We start from the raw sequence: 20,868 nt of genomic DNA, 5'->3' as shown, positions 1-20,868 counted from the left end.
TTCAGCTGCAATTCATAATTCCCGACAGGTTTCACCACGTGACTTAAGTGTTTATCCACAACTAACCAGCACCAAAAACTCCAAAGCCCTGGGATAATCCTGAGGTGAGGTGGTAGTCTCATCATGTGGTGGCTTATATAACCACTTCAACATAAATACTGTGCATAGGCTATTATCGCTCTGCACACCGTGCTGACAAGACTGGAAATTAGCTAATACATAATGCCACACCATATCTATGCACTGCATTTAGTATTCAAGTGGCAGCAGCAGCTGTGTAGACTTTGTTAGGATGAAAGAGAAGAAAACAAGGAATGTGGTTTTACTTTATGCAATTGTGTGATGACATGGTGAAATCTAATTCTGCAAAATATTCTCTCGACCCCTCTCACTCCATGCACAATTAATTTAATACAAGCTGGAAGCATAAATCCAAGATAATTATGCTGTGTTCAGGACACCAGCAATGAATATTTTCATCTTCTCAGAACTGAAGAACAGCAGGAGACAGGTAAATTAGTTTTGTTGTATTATTATGTAGATGCTCATGCATTCTGCAGCCTCGACAGGATTCTGCAGCCGAGGTGTGTGTACATGTGTGGTGTTGGGTTAAGGTTATTAACATTTTCTAAAAGCAATAATTAGACTATATTTTACGTTGCGAATGAAATGACAACATCTTAACCTCTGCAGGTTTTCCAAACCATACTGGGTCTTGAGCAGTGATCCCGTGGGGCGGGACTTTGTTAATGATCAAAATGTAAATGTAATCGCAGAATCCCCCAAACACAACACAAGCACAATTAAAAGCACAGTCGTCGGAGCTGGAGAGCGGCCAGCTGTTCTGGGTTAATAGATGGGCTTGGCCAGACGTCTATGAGGTGACCGCGAGTTGGCAGCCTGCTGGATAAGGTTGCAGATTGTAAGTGGACATGTACTTTGCTTCCCTCTGTGTGCAGTTGTCACTGGACATGATGAAGTACCCTGAATCTCCCTCCTTCTCCGTCTTTAGCTCCCTTGTCTGGCCCTAATTCTAACCTTCGCAACCCTTCTTTCTCTCTCTCCAAGGCCGAAGCCAGCGCAGTGCTGACACAGTGGGTACCGTTTCCCTACCGGCCCCCCTGACGTTATACCCAGAGTGGAGTGTCTTTATTGACTCGGGGGAGTTCAAGGAGAAAGAGAGCATCCGATATAAAGAAAGACACAGATAGGGAGAAAGAGACGACAGGGGGGAGGACCCATGCCCTTTGATAACCCTTAATCCATCTCTGAAAAACAAAACACATCCTAACCGGTGTGTACTTAGTGTTCCCATATTGTATTTACTATTTACTGTGTCAAGTTGCCTGCAAACCAAGAGTTAAACCAGTGCAGAGGCAGGCGAGATCGGCTTTGACCTGGAATGACATGAAATGGTATGCTAAAATATGTACATTGCTCTAAATATTCACCCAGTGTGTCCCGGTTACAGCTATTTCTTATTACAGTACTGCTCTGCTTAGTGGTTTCATTTGGCATGCGCTCTCATTTCCACGGGGGGGGAAAAAAAAGAAGAAGAGAGAACAAGATGGTGGAAGGAGGCTCGGCCAGCCACAAATGTTGCTGTAGCTTTTCTGGACCAGAGTTGAGTTATCGATGTGGAACAGAAATGGTCCGAAATGAGCAGGAGGACATATTGCCTCATGGGAAGCCAGAAAAGCTTCCAATGCAAAGCACTTAGGGTTGCATGAATTATGGATGTCTTAATGTATGTTATTAAAAATCAAAGACTGACACTTGTAATCTCGTGAAGATTGACAAGCTGTTCAAAGCAGGGAAATCGTCAGAGCCACAGTCTGTTTTATAAGGTTGCAAAAAAAGTTTGTCCACATCAGCACTGTTGGTAATTTTTGGAGTAGCACAACCTATATTCTGAAATATGATTGACTGAAGAACATAAAATGCTGATTTTTCCATTTGCACCTCAAACACTTTAATTATGAATGCGAGTGTACTGTACCTACTCAATAATTTATGGAGTCAAACAAATGACTGATTTGGCCACAAAAAGTATTTGCTCTCTCTAATGCTAAATAGAGGGAAATCAGAGTATGTGACTATGGCAATAAATAATAGGTAATGTTTGCTGAGTTTCTGATAGATCCCATCAAAATGCATATGAAATATTCATTTAATGGGTCACACTTTATTTGGATATTCCAGTGGTGAAAATAAGCACCCCATCAAGTGACTTTAATGTGTCACTAAAATGCTTTGGGTGTTTCAAACGCTGCTCGTAATTGTGTGAGAAGTAGTCAATATATCTCTGGGCCACAGTTAAACTTATGGTCAGGGTTACTTCAGTAGTACAGTGTCCTCTAAGCCTGAAAGCTTTAATGCAGTAGAAACGGGAGGAGGAATACGGGAGTGGAGTCTCATGCTGTTCTGTCTTTGGCTTTGCACTGACCTGATTAGTATTCTGTCTGCAGCGTAGGACACTGGTCTAAATTTAACAAATAAAAAATAAGGAATAGGACTCACCCTTCCAACTTGGGGAGAATAGAGCTGAGCAGACTTGAACTGCTCCTGTACCTGCTAGAGGACCAATGTTTGTGTGTGTGTGTGTGTGTGTGTGTGTGTGTGTGTGTGTTGTTTTTTTTTTTTTTGGGTTGTTGTTTTGTTTTGGTTTTTTTTTTTTTTTTTGCCTTTGGCCACAATTCTGACACTTGAGCAACAGTCCTGTGACTGGCCTTGATTGGGTGCTTCTGATGACATGCCTCAGTGCTGCTGGCAGGGTGCTTTAGGCACACAGTTAGACCAGCACAGTCCTGCTACTGTACTGCTGCGATCCAGCTCGGAGCTGCAACATCAATGAATACTTACTCTCTCAAGTTGCAGGGCATTAGGGAGGCACTTTAATCAGCGGCATGAATAAACATGGAAACAAACATGTATCTCAAGAGCTCTCGTATGCAGAGTTGATATTAAGATGGCTCCATCTGTGGCTTTACAATTAACAGTTGGCCAGTAACGAAGGGGCAAAAACAGGGTACAAAAAAGATGAATGCACTAGATATGTATGTCAATGCAGCATTAGCTTTTCGCCCCTCGTCCCTGAATTGTCACTCTGAACATGCCACCAAGTGGCCTTGGATAGCGGAAGCAGATGCTCCTGCAATCAGTGCAGTCCACCCAATTCATTAGCCTCCAGATACCCAGCGCTGATGTCAAAAACTCACTGTTCTTTTCCGAGTAATGAAAGTGGCAATAAATGCATAGCTTTGTTGTGAGTGGCGGAGAGTGGAAAAAAGACACTGAGTGCATCTATCAATTAAATGACAGGGGCAGAGTGTGTGCTGTGAATTCAGAGAATCCGATGGCCTATTTTTCCTCTCTCATTGGAAATCATCAACACTAAATACACCAATAGCAGAAAAAAAAGGAAGGAAATCCAATAAAGTATAAAATTCATGGAAAATACAGCCAGTGGCTGTCACAAAAGTTTACAGCAGGTTTATCGTCAGAAAAATTCCTCACCGCTCCAGAATGAAGTCTCACTGTTGAAAGTTGCTTGGGCTTGCTGTGGTGAAACCTTTCATCAAATAAATAATTTTTTTTCTAAATTGAATTACTCTGCCAGATTGTTTCTTTCTTTATTGTCCTCAATACTGTAAGTGGCCAGCACCTCCCACAAAGTACAGCATTGTCTGCAGCAGTTCAGATGCATGAAACACTTCTGACAGTTATTTTGACAATGTGGTGTGAAAGGAGGATAAGAAGGAGGTGGGTGGGCTGAGTGACGATGTTGTTAGCCGAGCCAGCGCTTCTTTTTCCTTCCTTCCCTCCTTGAAGCTTGTTTTTGCCTTTAATGGCTCAATGCCCCTCTAAGAGATGATGCCCGAGGCTACCTCTGATCGTTTTCTCTCTTTTTAGGTTCCTTTTTTTCCTTCCTAGGATGATTAGTCTGAAATGATCTTCGTCAATTCGAAACAAAGGACGTGTGCATTAAGAAATGTACATGAGCAGAAAAAGTAAAATCCAACCGAAGCTTCTTCATAGATCAGTGGTTTGAAGCCAGTCATTCTAATATAATGTGCTGATATGCAGATTTCCATGCACAAATCTCGCTGCATTGTGCTGCTCAGACGTTGTTTATGAACGTGTTAGTTCCAGGACACAATCGGTTCACAAAACCCGAGACACAGCAGCCCTCTTAATACTTGATGTTCACCAAAGTTACGTTTTGTAACTTCTGGCTGTGCAACTAAGTTTGTTATCCCTCATGGATATTCAGTTTTGTCCTGGAGCTGGAGATCAATAATGTATCCTCTGCCTCCACAAGGCTGACTAATTTAAAAAAACAAAAAAACAAAGAAACATGTTGTATGCTAATCCCCTTTCCTACGTTTAAACTGGTTTAAAGCCGATACCAAAAAAGTCAAAGATTTGACCTTTAGTTTGAAATATAAAAAAAAAAAAAAAACATCATTGTGTGACAGAGCCACAGTGATGTCATGTCTCCATCCGCCGTCATTCAAAGTTATCCAAAATACCAGATTTAGCACGCTAACCAGCTAGCTCTGACCCGACCTCTGTTGCAGTTCCACTAACTAACTACACTGTACCTGAGTCAGTGTGGACCTCCATTCTATCTCTGAGGAAAAAGAAGTTCTCCTTACCAGCCTGGACAATTTGGCAAATAAGGGACAGGTATCAACAAGTTCATTTGTTGATACTCGTGATCTTTCTGGTTTAACAGCACCAACCCGGACCGCAGAGAAAATCTTTGGACGTGATCTGATTGACATTACAGTAATAGAAAGGGAGAAAATGAACAGGTTCATCTGGGTGTTATCTCTACATCAGTGTTATTTAGAGTTGGAGTTTTGTCCGGCTAGTTTCATCAGTAACTTTTGGTTTATTTTGTAACTGATGACTGGAAATTGAAATTACAAGACTCTAACAGCCCAAGTAAATACACTTAACTGGTTCATTTTAATTTAACTGCTTTACATTCCTGTTTACGGCACAAGGCAGTGCAGACCAGGAGAGGAGGACGGTACTACCGATGGAAGTGGAGCACATGGAATGATGTTAAACATTTAGCAAGCTGTTACTATGACACTAAATGTATTTTATAACCTTTTAATACAACAAATATTTTGAACCTAAAGTAGCTATAGCTTATGGTGGTTTGATGTTTCCCCCCTCCTCCCCAGCTAACACTCATACATATGTATGTTGCTGAGGCGGACAGGCAGGAGTGGGTTGAGAACAGCATGAGGCTGTGTTTTGCACTGTGTTTATCTAATTGCCTGACCACCAACAGCTATAGCCAGATTCAAATTCAGCACTAAATGTTTCCTGAGCTGTTCTCCACTTTCCAACCCCAAAGCCAACCTCCCTGGAGCCCCACGGAGGCGGGGCAAATGGGCCGTCCGCCTGTGGCGAGTAGAGACCGCAGTCAACCTTTATCAATCCGTCGATCCGCAGACTGTCAGAGTGAATTTCAAAGCATCAAGCCCCCGCTACCTCTCCTGTGGAATTTGGCTTCAGAACTGTTCCCCAACTGCTAATGTTTGTCCGTGTAATTAGACTGAGGGAGATGTAATGGTGTCACTCTGCTCCCAGTGTCCAAATGCGCTGCATCTGGTCAAGCAGAGCAGAGAGTGTTGACAGAGCGCAAATTCTCAGAGCGGCGCTCATCCTGGAGAGCCACAAAGTCTTTATATGTAGGTGTCAAAAAGACAGGCTTTGCCTTTTTTGGCTACAGGCATCAGTTGGGAAAGCCTTGTGTGAGATTTACATTCGCAGCTATGTTATGTGCAAAGGTCATACTGTCCCCTGCTTGTGTCAAAGTGGAGTACTAAGAAAAAGTTTTGAAACTAGATTCCCTTGCATGTCTCTCACTCTTTTATTTTAGTCCTCTAGAGACACATGACTTCCCGGATGAGCACACTATTTTCCTGGACTTCAATGACAAAAGAGTAGCTCTAAATGTCAAAAGAGGTTTATCTTTACTTATTGAGTTTCTATTCAACACTTTGTTTGAAGTTCTAAACCAATCAGTAGGAACAGCATTAACCAAGAAATGAAGCTCTGCAAGGATAAGATCCTTTTTTCGGGAGAATCAAAGTGGGGCATCATCATGGCAACTTAGCCGAGAATACAAAGCACTGTGGGAGTTTCTCCTGAGCAGAAAGAGAGGGTACACTGATCTTAGCTGAGTGGAGTGATAAGTGGGGAAATTAGCTTTTCATTTATATAGAAAATGTGGAGAAATATGGCTATCAGTCACAGCATTACCTAGAGTCCCCTGAACCTTTCTGGGAGGGTCATTGTCTTATAGTTCGTAGTTTTATTTTTATTAAAGCAAAACTGATTGCTGTGTTGTTGCAAGCAGTTAGGTCTTCGTCCATATATTTTTAACATTGATATGCATTATTATGTTTGACCAAAAATATTTAAAGATTTACTTTTCTCTTTAAGATCACATAGTGATAATCTTCTAAAATATCAATAAGTTTTGAAATGACTGCTTTAGATTTGGTTGTTTGCTAATCATTAAAAACTCTTTCAGGTCATAGTTTGAACATTTGGTGATGGAGCTTGTGATTCCTGATATGAATTAATTACCAACGCACAGTATTATGTGTTAGTTGTTATTTATTTATTTGTCCCCAAACTGACTTTAATGTTCATATCTTGTGTCTGAATCTTACCATGGGACGGTACCTACTCTATGAATGTTCTCTCTTTACATATGTATAGAAACATTCATATATACATACATATGTAAGAACAATCAAAATATATCTGCAACTATCTGTTTCTTTCCAATTTTAACCAGTATCTCAGCGGATGCACTTACTGTAATTCAGCACTTCTCGTCAGCAGTGCCTTGTAAAATGCCTTAAAGTCCCAGTAAGATGAAAAATAATTTTTCCATTTCGTAAGCTAATTTCCCATGTAAAAACATTTACATTGTAATAAATGCCCCCAAAAAGTGCTCTTTTAAAAATGCTCTTCTGGTTTTAAATCAAAATCCAATTTGAATACTAATTTAGTTCTCGTGCTTTCTGGAAAACAGTGTCTTCACCGCATGCAACACCTTTAGCCCTCCATCACATAAAAATCTTTTCCTCTTCCTAACTGATATTACATTAGATTACATTTGAATGAATGATGCATCTGCACATAATATTCTGTATAAACTAAACATACAGTAGTAAAAAAACAAGAGGCTCTGCAGTTGGCTTCTTCCTTTTTTGATGTAGGCATCGTCTTTATATATATATATTTTATTTTATTTTATTTTATTTTTTTCTTTTCTTCATTGTAGAAACTTAAAACGTGTACAGACACATCCCTTTAAAGCACGTGCACCACAACAAATTTCACTAATCACAGTCCATTTAATAACGCCTCCATTTAGGTCATTTTAGATGTCATTGACTAAATGTGGAACAGAGCTATTTTTGGCTGTTACAAATGACTCCGCAAAGCAGTAGTGATGCCAGACAGATGGATCTGATGCTTCACTGGGGCAAAGGACTTGCGAGATTTCAGCATCGGTTAAAAATAAGTGAGTTCTGAGGGGAAAAAAATACAAAGACAGGAACGAAGACAAATGTTTTCATGCTTCTTTGTGAACCCTTCTGAAATACTCTTTGTTAATGGCCTCTCTAGTCGGCTCTCTGAGCAAAGGAAGGAATGACAGGTGTTAAATAACAAGATCCAGCTTTGTTTGTTTTTTTATTGTTGCTGTTTTTTTGTTGCATTATTGCCTGCAATTGACTCCCAGCCAAAGAATTAGAGGATGAACTGCTGACCCTCGGGCTCATGCACCCCAAAGAGGAACACGCTCCCCCTCCCGGCCCTGGGCATCCAGGCTTCAGCTCTGAAAAAGAACTGTTGTCTGCAGGCCAAGAGATAAGCCTTCTCTCTGTCTGTCTCTCTTTCCTTTTTTCCTCTGTGTCTCCCTGGTTCCTGCTTTCTCCCCCTCCCTTTCAACGTGCTGCCAACCCCCCCGCTACACACACACACACACACACTCACTCCCCTTTTCTTGGTCACAAAATATTTCCCCTGCACACACAGACACCTACACAGACTGCGACGGACATCGGATGCCCTCCTGTGCTACACCCTTGTCCTATTTGTTTTGTGCTGACAAAAGTCTCCCCACTCAAACTCATTAATGGACGACCTGTGTATCTTCACCCTCACCTGACTAAAAGTCCTGACTGTGGGCAAACCACTCCATCAAGCTGCCCTCTTTGCCGACATGAACAGCTGATTCTAGGAGTTATAATTCCAGCTATGACCTTGATAGGCAGCATGAAGGTTATCATTTCAGCATCACTATGCTTCATCTCTCCTTCCTTCCTCTTTCTAATCCATGTCAATGGCTCCAAAGCCAAACAAGGACAGGCACTAAACATTAGGTCAATTAGTCACGTAGTTTGCCTTTTGGCAAGTCACAGATGCACACAGAATTGGTAATAAACCTCAAGCTGCAGACCAGGACTCTATGATTTATGCGGTTGTGCCAGAAAATTTAGCACGGCGGGGGTCACTGCAGTCATGATTAACCCCAAGTCCTTGGTCACAGACAAATTTGCAACACTTATTTCTTCACACTGGACCACACATTGTATTGATCATCGCACTGGATCCATTAAGTGTTGAAATCTTAACGTTCTATTTTACCTTTAAAAAAAAAAAAAAAAAAAAAATGAGGCCAGAATGTATTTATCCTGAGATATAAATGTGCTCATCCTCATTTCTCAGCAAGTGTTATAGTAACTTATTGAAAAAGACACTCCATATCTCATTCTGTCCAAAAAGTCATTCTTAGCGTCTCCATCAACCTTCTCATTTCTACTCAATAATCTGTGCTCACTCACTGGAGGCCACAAAACTGAGTCATAGTTGAATTTGGGACAGTGGAGAGGCTTTACTTCTTCGACTCTTCGGCTGCCTAGTACTTTCCATCCATGCCACACTCAGAATGCAGAGATGGATTTTGCTGTGCCGCAGTGATTGGAGTGTTTGCAGAAATGACCACGTTTATGGTGACTAAGCATGCAGGACAGATTTAATCCATTGCGCGTGTGATGTGAGCTAAGGAGACTAATTGAAGAGCTACTTCCATTAAGTGAGTCAATCAAACCATATTAATTTCAACCCTGGAATACTTGACCACACAGAAGTGCAGGCCTCGTTGGGCAGGGTCAAGGCATCCACCACTGAAATCAATGAGTCCTGCCGTTGAGATGGTTGTTTTCTACTGATGTTTGTCTTCGCATTAATAAAATTAAACATGCAATTCACCTCCTAGGATTGTTATGATTAAAGGTTGAATGAGGGCAGTCGGGACAAAGGTTAAGCCTGACAGCAGTCATTCAACCTCTAAGTCCTTTTGAGCAGTTTCTGCAGTAACCTGAACAAACTGAAACAGCTGAAATGCTGAATTGATTTTAAATCGGAACGGTTAGCACTAATTTTTAATTCCAGATACATCTGCAGGTTATTTTCACAGTATATCAATGGTTTTGTCTGGGCTATACAACGTCTAAAGAATTTAAAAGTGCCTGATCTTTTCAGTCTGAATTATAAGAAAGAAAGAAAAATGCTCCTGTTTGAGATTGGAAACAATTCACCTTTTGGATATTTGCTCACAAAGTCTTTTAAACTATTGATTGATTATTAAATACAATGAAATAATTTCAGCGTTTTCTGCAGCTCTAATTTTATTGGATTACAACATCAAATTATGCTGCATCCCTTCATTAATATGTCTTCAAAAACATCTTTAGTTTTTTAGTTTTTCTTAAGTGGTCACATTATATGCCATAAGTTTTCCAAATTAAAATCCCATGATTGTAAAAGATTTTGTCAGATTTTGACAGACCTGCTCACCCTGTTGCTCTTACCCTGTCATCCAAAATCTTATGTGAAGTAATGTTGTGTTTATGTATATCTGATATCATACATTTGTACTAGATTTATGTTTCAGTTGCCAAACAGCTTAATGGTGATTAAAAACAAAAAAAAAAAAAAGATGGTTGTAAAATTAGCCAGAGGCTAACGGCTTTAGACAATTCTTTTTATCAGCTTCCCACAGGCCTGTGATCATTTACAACAGTCGACACACTGCAAACAACAACCTGCAGAAAGCATCACAATTTACACAGAAATTAATTAAGATCTCTGGATGTATGTATTGAGGAAGTGATTGACATGGGACATGGAAACGGCAAACAATTGAGACAGTTATTAACCCTCGGAATTTGTCAATGTATTCTCATCAGTCAATTAATTTTTTTTTCCAAACTGCTTTTTGCATAATCACAATTTTTTCCCCGTCTAATCAGAACCAGTCCAGATCATCCTGTGGTCCTATCCCCAGTTAATATCATTGAGAGTAACCGCAGACCAGAAAGTCTAATTATATTTTTCACCCTCGTAGACCTTGTTCTATCGTCTACTTTGCATAAAAGTCAGAAATCTCTGGCTTCATCATTTTGGTCATAAACTGCCAACTGCACAGGTGACCACGCAGATGACAAAAAGTATTAATCACCCAAACAGTTTGTTGACATATTCTGTCCCCGTCTGCTCTTCACTCTGTGTCGGAATAATTAGCCTGTCCTCTCTGCTGTGCCTCTTTCATCTTTTCTTGCCCTGCATTAGATGTTGCGTTGTCACGCCACTGACAGTGACAGTGGTGGCAGGCGTCCATGCCGTGCCGCTGGCAGAGTGTGAGCTGCCAGTGCAAGGCGATGAGAGAACGGGGGTGGGGTAGTCTTTGAAGGCACTCAGCATGGTTTTAATTTTATGTCTTACATCTGAGATTCCAAGATTTTAAAGGTGCTGCCCATTGCAGAGAACTACGATGATTGTGGTTAGATATGCAGAAAATCATAGTGACAAAGAAGCTTTTCATCAGCTAAAGGAGGAAAAAAAAAAAAAGGTGAGGGGGGGATTCTTGTCTCATAAATGCTCTGAGTCCATACTGGAAGTATGAATCCTCCACCTGCAGCCTCAACACCTGCTACACCAGCACTGACTGGCACACTCCTCGTCCATGTTGGATCGATGGTTTTCCCTTGGATAACATTCCCAAAGCAACCTGATGCCAACAGCTAGCAGAAAAAAAACCAAAACTGCAGACATGTAGGGACCTATACAGTCATTGGCCACAGTCTCCCTAATCCCCTTTAAGGCACCCAACTCCCAGCATGCAAAGGTGTTTCCAGAGCTTCCTGAACAGGTGTCACGCCTTGATGCAGCTCTGTGTGTCACTCTGTTTTACTTGGCTTGGTTTTCTACGTGAATGTTTAAATTAGGTGATTCATAGGTTTAGTACAACTGTCTATGAGTCACTGTCCCTACAGTCTCCAGCTCCAGTGCCGCAATACTCAGTTGGCTGCATTACTACATAGCAGTGATATACATACTAAAAAGTGCTACAGTGCTTCAGGCTGGCACCGCTGTGGACTCTACCGCCATTTGGAAATTCAAACGTTCACTTGGGTAATAAATGAAAACAAAATAACTGAATCATTTGGTAAGGCAAGCCCCACTCAGGTCTATGATGCAGATTAGTTATGACACCCCTGGCCACGCTCAGACACCCTGCTTAGATATTCAGACAGACAGGCTCCTCACAAAGTGAAGTAATTAATGACATTTAAATGTTAAATGGATCTCTGTCTAGTTGGCATTAATTAGGTGGATTAGATACAAATCCTAGTAAGTCAATCAAATGTTTTGGCATTTCTAAAGTTCTGTTGCTCACATGGCAAGGTGCATTACCTCTGTATCGACCCATTGCTTCCACCAGCAGTCCACAATCAGGGATATTAATACGAATGCAGCCAGTCCCTGCATTATTTGCCTGAACCTGCAGATATATCTATTACCTGCACTGTTTCCAAATTGGGGACAAATTAGTCAGAGAGAAAAAAATTATTTTACCAGTTTAATTCACAAATGTTGACATGGCCCCAGACCTAGTAAACCTTACGTGCAAATACTTTATTACTTCTGGGTCTTGCTTTTAGAGCAGTTCCTACTCCCAAAAAGCTGTGCCAGTTTAAATTTCACTAGACCATTTCTAACATTAGGCAAACAAAAACCTAAAATTAACCATTTATTCATGAGCAGAGTGTGTACTAGAATAGTTTGGGGGAAAATTATCCCACAAGAGCAGCATTATACTGTTTGGCTTGGTAGAATAGTTTTCAAGGACCAAATTGAGCCGTACCAAACAAGAGGAGAAAACTTCATTCATACTTGTGCTCTGGTGCCATTATGCTATACATAGGCATTTTGTGAAAGTCAAACTATACCATCATTGACCAGGAAAATGAAAATAAATAAAAATACGAACATGGAATATGGAATTATTCAAATGTAATTATCCCGTGTCACTCTACAACCAAAAGCCCCAAATGTCCAATGACGGACTCTTATATATATGACTGATATCTCACATTATTTTAGAAACAGACAGCTGGATAAATAAAAAATAAATTCATGTTTATTCTTAATTTGCAGTTTTGCTGTCTGGACTCTAACACAATCAATATCGAAACGAAGACAGCAGATGTTGTGCTAACATTTATAGACCCTAAAAAATAAATTTTCCCATAGCAGTGAGTCCTTGTTTTGTCCTCTGTGTGTGTTGTTTTGCCACCACATAAAGAAATTATGCCTGGGGAGATTTGCTTAGTAATAAATGACTGGAGTCTACACTAATGTATAACTCTGACAGCTTCCTTATAGAATCATTTGACTTTTGTGTTTTGAGATAATAAGATCAAAACTCTGCACAGATGTACTTTGTAACAAGGTAAACAGAAGACGGCGTTGTTCACAATCCCATGGCATGTTTTCTAAAACACATCGGCAAAACTAAAATGCTTCAATGAATTTTCCTCCCTCATAAATTGAACACAAAGACCTTGCAATGATTGACGCGGGACTTTTAATGTGAAAACTACATGAAAATGTTGATTCACAAGTTGTCCTGAATGTTTCTCAGTGTAAGTGCCTTCCGGCATGATTATTTATTACATTTATTATATTAGGCTTACTGTTGCATTTGTGACAAACTGCTAATGCAATTTGGACTTTTTCATACTTTGTGTTTGCTGTGCTGCAACAATAAAGTGACACATGCATGAGTATTTTGGAACTACAAAATAATTGTACTAGAATTTAAGGTGCACCTGAAATCTCAGAAAGGAAAATCAGGAAGGACATGCTCCAATATGCATATAGCCTGGAAATCTGTTAAAAGGTGTGTGGGGGGGTTGACATCACAGGATACGGCTACTTAGTTGTGTGCCATCTCAGTTCAGCTGTTTCTGCTGGTTAAGACTGAACAATCTAATTCGAAACTGGGTTGATTTATGATGCATCACAGACTACGGCTAAAAATAAAAGGAAGGACAAAAAAAGCCTCCCAATGAGCCGTCAGTATAACACAGTTCCAAAGATTGTAGCTGGATTAAGCTGCTGCACTGGTGAGTGGGTTGGCCCACGCTGCTCTGACCACTTTCGTAGGCTACGAAAATATAGTATCTCTTCAAAATCAGATCACATTACTAGGTTTGTATTTCTGGTATGCATCACATGCATCCACACTCTTAGTGAAGTCGTATCTCCACCTGATAAAAGACAGAGTCTGATGGCCTAATGGAGAGCAAGCCGTCCCTCTGCGTACTGTATGCTTTGACACAATGAAATGATGTAGCTATTCTTGGAGGCTGCTTGTGCACTTCGATGGATGCCATTTTTCACACCATTAACTACAGCCTACTGGTTTTATTCACAGCCCAGAGATAGGCCAAAACAATCCTAAACACGCCCACGAATGTGCACAATTGCAACAATTGATCTAAACTGTTCCACCCAGTCTGTCGCAATCCTGTGCACCAGGAGAAACCGTTATCTCCATCCACCCTTCATGTCGCTCCCCCTCCATCTCATTCTCTCGTGCACATTCTGTTTCTTTGCCGTGCCTTTAGCGCTTCGAAAAAAAAAATATTCTTTCTAGCTCTATCCTTGCTGAGAGACAAGCTGAAGGGTTCGAGGCTGAATCACCAAATACAAACGTGCACAGTGAAAAATTTTCACTGCTTTATCTGTAACTAGCCCACAGTGGACATGGTAGTTGACAAAAATCAATGAGGATGACGAGTGCAATTTTTTGGAGTGTTTACCTCAGCAGAGGTCTAACCTAAAGCCCTCATTACAGTCCATGCTGAGTGCGGGGCTCGCAGAGGGAGGCAGTGCTCAAAGGGCCAGCTAATCCAGTGGGTGTTACAGGCATGATGGGCTCGTCAATAGGCTAGGCCTGCATCCTAAAGAAGCTGGAGCTCCACAGCAGAGCTTGGAATGAGAGGCTCAGGGGAATGCTTTGCATGGTGCAGTTTTATTCTCGCCACAGCTCTCAAGGTTAGATGCCGCTTAAGTCTTAACCCGTTGTTTACCGCTGGATTTCGATTCTGCACTCAGCGTTACTTATAGGTGCTGGGATCGACGAATTACAGATTATTTTGTTGCTGCTACAGTTGCAAGCCAATCTTGGTAAAAGCATCAGCTAAATGTGCAATATGTTTAATATCCTGTCTTGCCATTGAAGCAGAGATGGGCTATATTTGTATCAGATTATCTGCTGCCATGATGTATTCATATAGCAAACGCAAGCGTCGGAAGCCATTTGAATTCAGTTAAATCAAAAGTTGATCTGACATCCTACTTCAAATCCCCAGGCAGTGTTTCATCCGTCATGAGAATAATTGAGCCTCTGATCCATTCCAAGACCAGACAAATTTATGTGGAGCTTAGCGTAAGGCAGCAACACAGGTGTGGCGATAGCGAGGTGTTTTGTATGCAGTGAAGAAGAGATAAGGCTTGAGGTGCCTTGTTCTTGTTGTTTTCCTGAGCAAAGAGAACTCTGCTAGAGGCTCGTCACCAAGTTTAATTTAGGAATTTAATTTCCACACACAAAAGAGGTCAGGCAAGGAGGAACAAATTGACAGACGCAGTAGGTGCGTACTTGTCATTTCTTCCAAATGGCTTTTAATGAGAAGGAACCCTTTGCCCCAGGTATGTCAAGTTGAAGGGTACTTTCCTCTGTGAGTGGTTAAGCTTTCACTGTTGCCCACTGAGTGTTGTTGGCCTGCAAAGACAGCTGGTGTGCATGTTCACAGGCTGTAGGCTGCGCAAAAACCCTGCCTTAATCTGAGGTAAATGGATTCTCCAGTTGAGATCACTGGTCTGTGGTCAACTGGGCAGTAAATGCACAACAATGGTGGCCAAAGTGGTTGCTTTGTGGGAAAGGATCCACTGGGACATTGCTGTGTGACTGACTGATTGTAATTTCTCATTTGGACAAACACAAAGTACCGTAGTCTTCATCCAGGTTTTTCAGCCAGATGAAGTCACTTTTACGGGTTGATTAAAATGGATTCTCTCTCACAATGAAAATATATCACACTTATGCACATGCACACTTTTCCCTTTATTTTTCCAGACTCTGTATTTGTAGCCACTTCATGCATTGGGGTGAAAACTGGAATTTGAAAGTACTTGGAAATGCTATATTATGTGCCTGCGCAGTGACCCATTTCCCTCAGCAATCACCACATTTCCTAATAACTTTACCCTAAAACATTCCCAAAAATGTTTCTCCAAATGCTTGTCACGACCGTTTGGTGGAACAAGAGTGTGTTTGCTGGTGTCCATTATATTGTAGTTTTTTCAGTGAAAGTCCACGTGATTTTTACCATGGATAAATGTTCTGAGTGTTTTTCTTTGGCAGTTTTCTGTCCCCTGCCTCGCCCAGCAGCAGCATCAGCAGGGGGGTGGGGATACAGAGTGAAGCAAGGATAGTGCCCCTGCAGACGAAAAATAGCCTTTTGATTTCAGTTTTTGTCTCCCAACCCCTCGCTGGCTCGTTGTTTGGCTCACTGATCTTGGTGGGGGGGGGGGGGGGGGTCATTCTTTTGGACACCTTGCTACGCAGTGCAGCATTTAAGCACGCCTCACACATGAAAGAGTTCTGCTTGATAGCTTCTCTGATCACATCATTTACATACATGTTTTTCAATGACAGATTTGGTTTTCAGAACTAATGCCCTTAGTTGACAGCCTGGCCGACGGGATTGTGTGGCTTATTATCGGCTGGTGAGTAGAAACTCCACAGAGCGCCATGTTCGGGCCTCGTGTGTTTGACTAAGCTTGCCAAGCCGAAAGTTGCATCTTCCAAAAACAAGCAAAGTTGAAAATGCGGCAACTGCGATTTTCTGTAGATCAGAAACAGTTTGATCTACAGAACACACTTTCAAAGAGCCCTTATATAACGCCAAAACTGCACGGATGGCTGGTGTCATTAATGAAGATGTTACTCGGTACTTCATCCCTAAAAAGCTGACATGCGGAGGACGTATTTTTCAACTAACACCAGTGTTTTCCTGCCGCCTCTCCTCCTTTGTCTTCGGGCTGCTTGTTGCTGAGTAGAAGCAGTTTCCAGCAGAAGCGAGAGGATGTACAGACAACTACCACAAGGCCGACTGATAAAGGCCGGTGTTCTGGACTTGTTGTTCTCTGCTACCGATAATTGCTCTTTGTACAGCTTTTATTCCCTCCTTTCATTTTGGGCTTTAATTCTAAAAGCCCTGTTTGCCTTGTCTTGAGACAAGTCAGCTTCAGCTCATTGTATGATTTTGCATAATAGCTACATCCACATAATAAATCCATTTGCTGTTTGGTTCTGTGCAAAGATGTAGCTCCCTGCCAACGCCCTTCACTCCTCAGCCCGAGCTACGGCCTTTTTTCCTTTAGCTCTTCATTAATTCCTTTCAATTTACCAGTCCGTACGTCTCCAATAACCAACATGAGTGCACTCCTGCATTTCTGTTTCCTCACTTGCCTTTGGTGTAATTTGGTTTAGTGCATTTCACTTGGACTCTGCCTTTAGTTCAGTGTCATTTTTTCTCTTGTTTATCCTCAGACTTCTAAGTCCAAGGTTGACATGATACCTAAATGAATTATTTCCTCCAGAGTTGCCACTCCTGCCAGTGTTATTATTGCAAATGGAGTAGTTTATCAGTATATTACCTTTCGATGTCCTTCCTTTAGATCCTTCTCATTTTGGCTGTCATGAAGCCTGTAATGGATTCACAAGTAAGACAGGCTGCATTTGAGTGTAATAGGATTTTGAAGGGAGCAATTTTGAAAAACTGCGTGCTCTGTGCTGCATTTCTCCTTGTGTGTAAAGGAGATTCACTGCTTTTGAATGCAACATGGACAAAACATTGATTTTATTTGAGAAATATCCTGTTTTATGAAAGATTAGGATTTTAATATGTTTCTATATCTGCTAGCTTGGAGGAAGGCGACCACTTGACATGTGTTCCTAAGTCTGATATTTCAACTGAAGGCAAAAACTATGATGAAAATGCCTTCAGCCAAATAGTAATTACATACATAGCATATTGACTGAACATAATTTCAGTTAGTTGTGCATCAAGTAAAATCTAGAGACAGTCGCATACTTGGGGATCAGAAAACCTGAATGGATAAAAACTGCTCAATGCTGTAAAGATTTAACTGAAAAAGGACAGGCCAAGCATCCTTAAGTGAAATTTTCCTTGCTATTGCTTTTTAATTTAACATTAATTAGTGCTCATTTCTCAGGTCCTCTCAAAATGGCTGACTGTGTAATGAGCATTAAAATTCAATGGAAATGGACGATCATCAGTGTTTTTAATGCTCAATATTTCTGAATGCCATGAACTGGCCACACAGGCAACTATTCCCATTTCCATGACAATGATTAAAGTTTAATGCCAGGTTCACCGCAGGGTTCGATTAGACTGTGCTGAGTGTCGCTTGCAGTGATTCAAACTCTGGTAAAAACCGTGAATCTATTTTTGTCATCATTTAAGATGTGAGTTGGGCCAGTCCTCCAGGGAAGGGATGTTTAGCAATGAGAATGATGAATTCTGGCAGGCAAGAAAGTAAGACCCATGGGTGACCCCTTTTTTAAGACTACAGTGCCTTTATGTGGATAGCAAGTCACTGCTGGGTGAAGATCAGTGGAGGTGAAGGTCCTCCTGGAAGGACATTTCCTTGCCATTTTGACATGACTTCATTTTCTTTGTTCATATATTAAATTGGTTGTGTTTTCATGTAGTCGTCTTGTTAACAGTGCCTATAAATATGAATTCTCAAATACTATATCATGCTGAAGATTAACCTTATTAACCTTATGCTTTGCTAAATTTGGACTCAAGTTAAATTCAATTTAAAAAGTAATTCAAAAGAACAGTGTAAATCTCTCTTTAAATATTGGGTAGTAAAAATGACAAAGATCTACAGAACATACATTTTCATAAGATTATGATAAGCAGACAGCTAAAGTCAGTCCATGCTGTACAGAGGCGTGGACTAAATCATCAACACTGCAGGTTCAGAGTAACGCGATGATGGACAATCAGAGATTTGGATGGAGGCAAATTCTCTTGCAGTGTGACTAATCGTGGTTGTAATGTGGGATTCTATTCTCTTTTTTGATTTGACTAGCTCTGTGCATGTCCTGAATAATGAGACTGTAGGTCTGTGATCTCGAGCTATGAAAGCAGCACTCTGAAGTAAGAATAGTAACACGCCAGTAACTTAATTTCTTGGCTCTGGAGTGGCAGCTTTAACTCCTCAGTGCACTGCAGTATCTCCAGCTCCCCAAAGACCTGGTGGCTGATAATCAGTCATTACTGCTCTTTCACTGAGTTATTTATTCCACCACATTCGCCTGACAATTCATCATTTATTTATGTGACAGTTGTTATCTATTATGTTGTTCCTTTCATGTGGCCAGGAATGAGAGATTTTACGGAACATTAGGCTTCCATGCATCCGATGGCGTTTACATTGACCCCGTTTCTTCATGTCCCAATAATGGTCTGCAATCTTACAGGGCAGTTAATTGCAGGATATTGATACCAGCATTATGACTGCCACAGCAGCTAAAATGATTTCTTAGCCATTTCAATATGTAGGAATGTGGTCTCCCAATAAAAAATGGCATTTGAGCCACTGTGCAGAGGCCTCTCTAATGGGGTCTGGGATAAGAATGGTAATATGCGTCGGAGCTGGCAGAGGCACAGGCCATGTTTTTGTTTATAAATAGCTCCAGCCAGCATTATTCCACTTGCAGTTGTCCCATAATCATCAATCACTCCTGCACGCAGGCCGGTTTATCCTGCTCACCAGAGAGAAGGTGCACAGCGAGCTGTGGCCTTGCACCTCTAACTGCGCGAGTACATAAAGTAGAGTGTGGGACAGAGGTAGGAGTCAGGGAGGAGGGAGGGGAAAACACTCCTGTGTGGTGTTTGAGTGAGTTATGGCAGCTTCATCATGGCTGTTCTAAACCGTCCTCCTTCAGGTCATTATATGCACCCAGTATTTCACTTCTTTTCAACACATCTAGAAAGAAACACACACGCACGCACACTTCCCCTGCATCCCTGATTGGATGAAGGGATGTCTTTATCTCTTTCTTTGGAGGAGCTTTGAGAGAAGAGCTCACAGCTTTGAAAGCACTGCAGGGGGGAGATCCCAAAGAGATGATGAGGGCCATTTTGTAATCTCTCACACGAACAGATGTACTCTCAATATCAGCCATCACACTCATATTTTTTTAGTCCCAATGCTTGTAGATAGATGCATGTACGAGCACATGCACACATTCAATATCTCTTTGCTGATCCTTGTTCAAACTGTGTACTGTAGACACACACATACACACACACACGGAAATCTCAGTGTTACCATGGCAGTTGCAAAAATACAGTAGGAATCCAGCTGATCCTTAACAAAATGGTTATATAACTATTGCGGCGCTAAGTCTTGTATCTTATCTAAGCTTGCCTCTGTGTTTCCTTTGAGCTCGGCTTTGCTGCCCGTGTACCTCCCACAGGACACCCATGAACACATGAAGGACATTTGTAATTGCCGATCAGCAATTGTTTGATTGGAAAAAGAAGACATTCTCACTGTGGTTGTAATCAACAATATCCTCCAGTTACAAAGAAGAAAAGATCTCATCACTTTCAAATCTTAATCAAAATCTCTATGCTGGGAAGAGAATTTCACACTTAGTTAAATGCAGCCTACTTGAGGAGCACACCCACCTGGCACCCGTATTCACTTCCTGCCTCCACTGCCTCCTCCTCACTAAATCCCCCCAAAAGCCTGATAAGTGTAAGCTGATTTTGAACCTCACCTCCCGGAGTTCCTTGGCCACATCCTTGAGCTCTTTGAGAATGCCTTCCAGCTGGTCGATCACCATCTTCATGTGGCTGCGGATGCGTTCTCTCGGGCTGGGGGTCTCAGAGTTGTCCCGGGCCGGAGCTCTGCTGAGGGACATCCTTTACAGGGCGACGTGGGGCCAGTGGCCAACAGGCTGATGGCGTGGGGGAGCCGAGTCGGGGTCCATGTCTTTGGCTACAAGGAGCCTCAGTGCTACTGATCCGAACAGGGGCCCCGGCCACGCAGGGAGACCTCAACATCTTAAAAGCACCTGGGCAGCCAAAACACCTTGCCTCGCCCGCACACTCGGCACAGGGTCACACTCTGACATCCATCCCCTCTGGTAGACGCTCCCAAAAACGAAGAGAAAATGAGCTCAGGAAAAGTCAAACGCAGTAAATCCATGGAAAAGGAAGAGGCAAAATACATGGGCTAAAGCCGGCATGAAACTCTTACATAATCATATTGAGCCAACTCATCTAATGTGTCATTGTGTACGTTTGAAATTGTTCTCGAAGAGATGCTGTTTAAAATACCTGTCTGTGCAGGAAAGAGACT

General features: G+C 41.6%; 1 protein-coding gene across 1 annotated transcript in view; it reads right to left on the bottom strand.

Moving 5' to 3' along the window:
- The window catches only part of insyn1 (inhibitory synaptic factor 1), a 39,099-nt gene extending 18,671 nt beyond the window's left edge, over positions 1-20,428 (bottom strand). Inside the window, exon 1 of the mRNA XM_029498961.1 lies at positions 20,285-20,428. Within this exon, the coding sequence (XP_029354821.1) occupies positions 20,285-20,428 (144 nt within the window). The remainder of the gene's footprint in view (positions 1-20,284) is intronic.
- Between the last annotated feature and the right edge of the window lie 440 nt (positions 20,429-20,868).

This window comes from Echeneis naucrates, chromosome 3 (genome assembly GCF_900963305.1).
Source record: "Echeneis naucrates chromosome 3, fEcheNa1.1, whole genome shotgun sequence".
NCBI lineage: Eukaryota > Metazoa > Chordata > Actinopteri > Carangiformes > Echeneidae > Echeneis > Echeneis naucrates.
The sequence above is the reverse complement of the archived record's forward strand: the minus strand, read 5'-3'. Positions and strand labels throughout refer to the sequence as shown.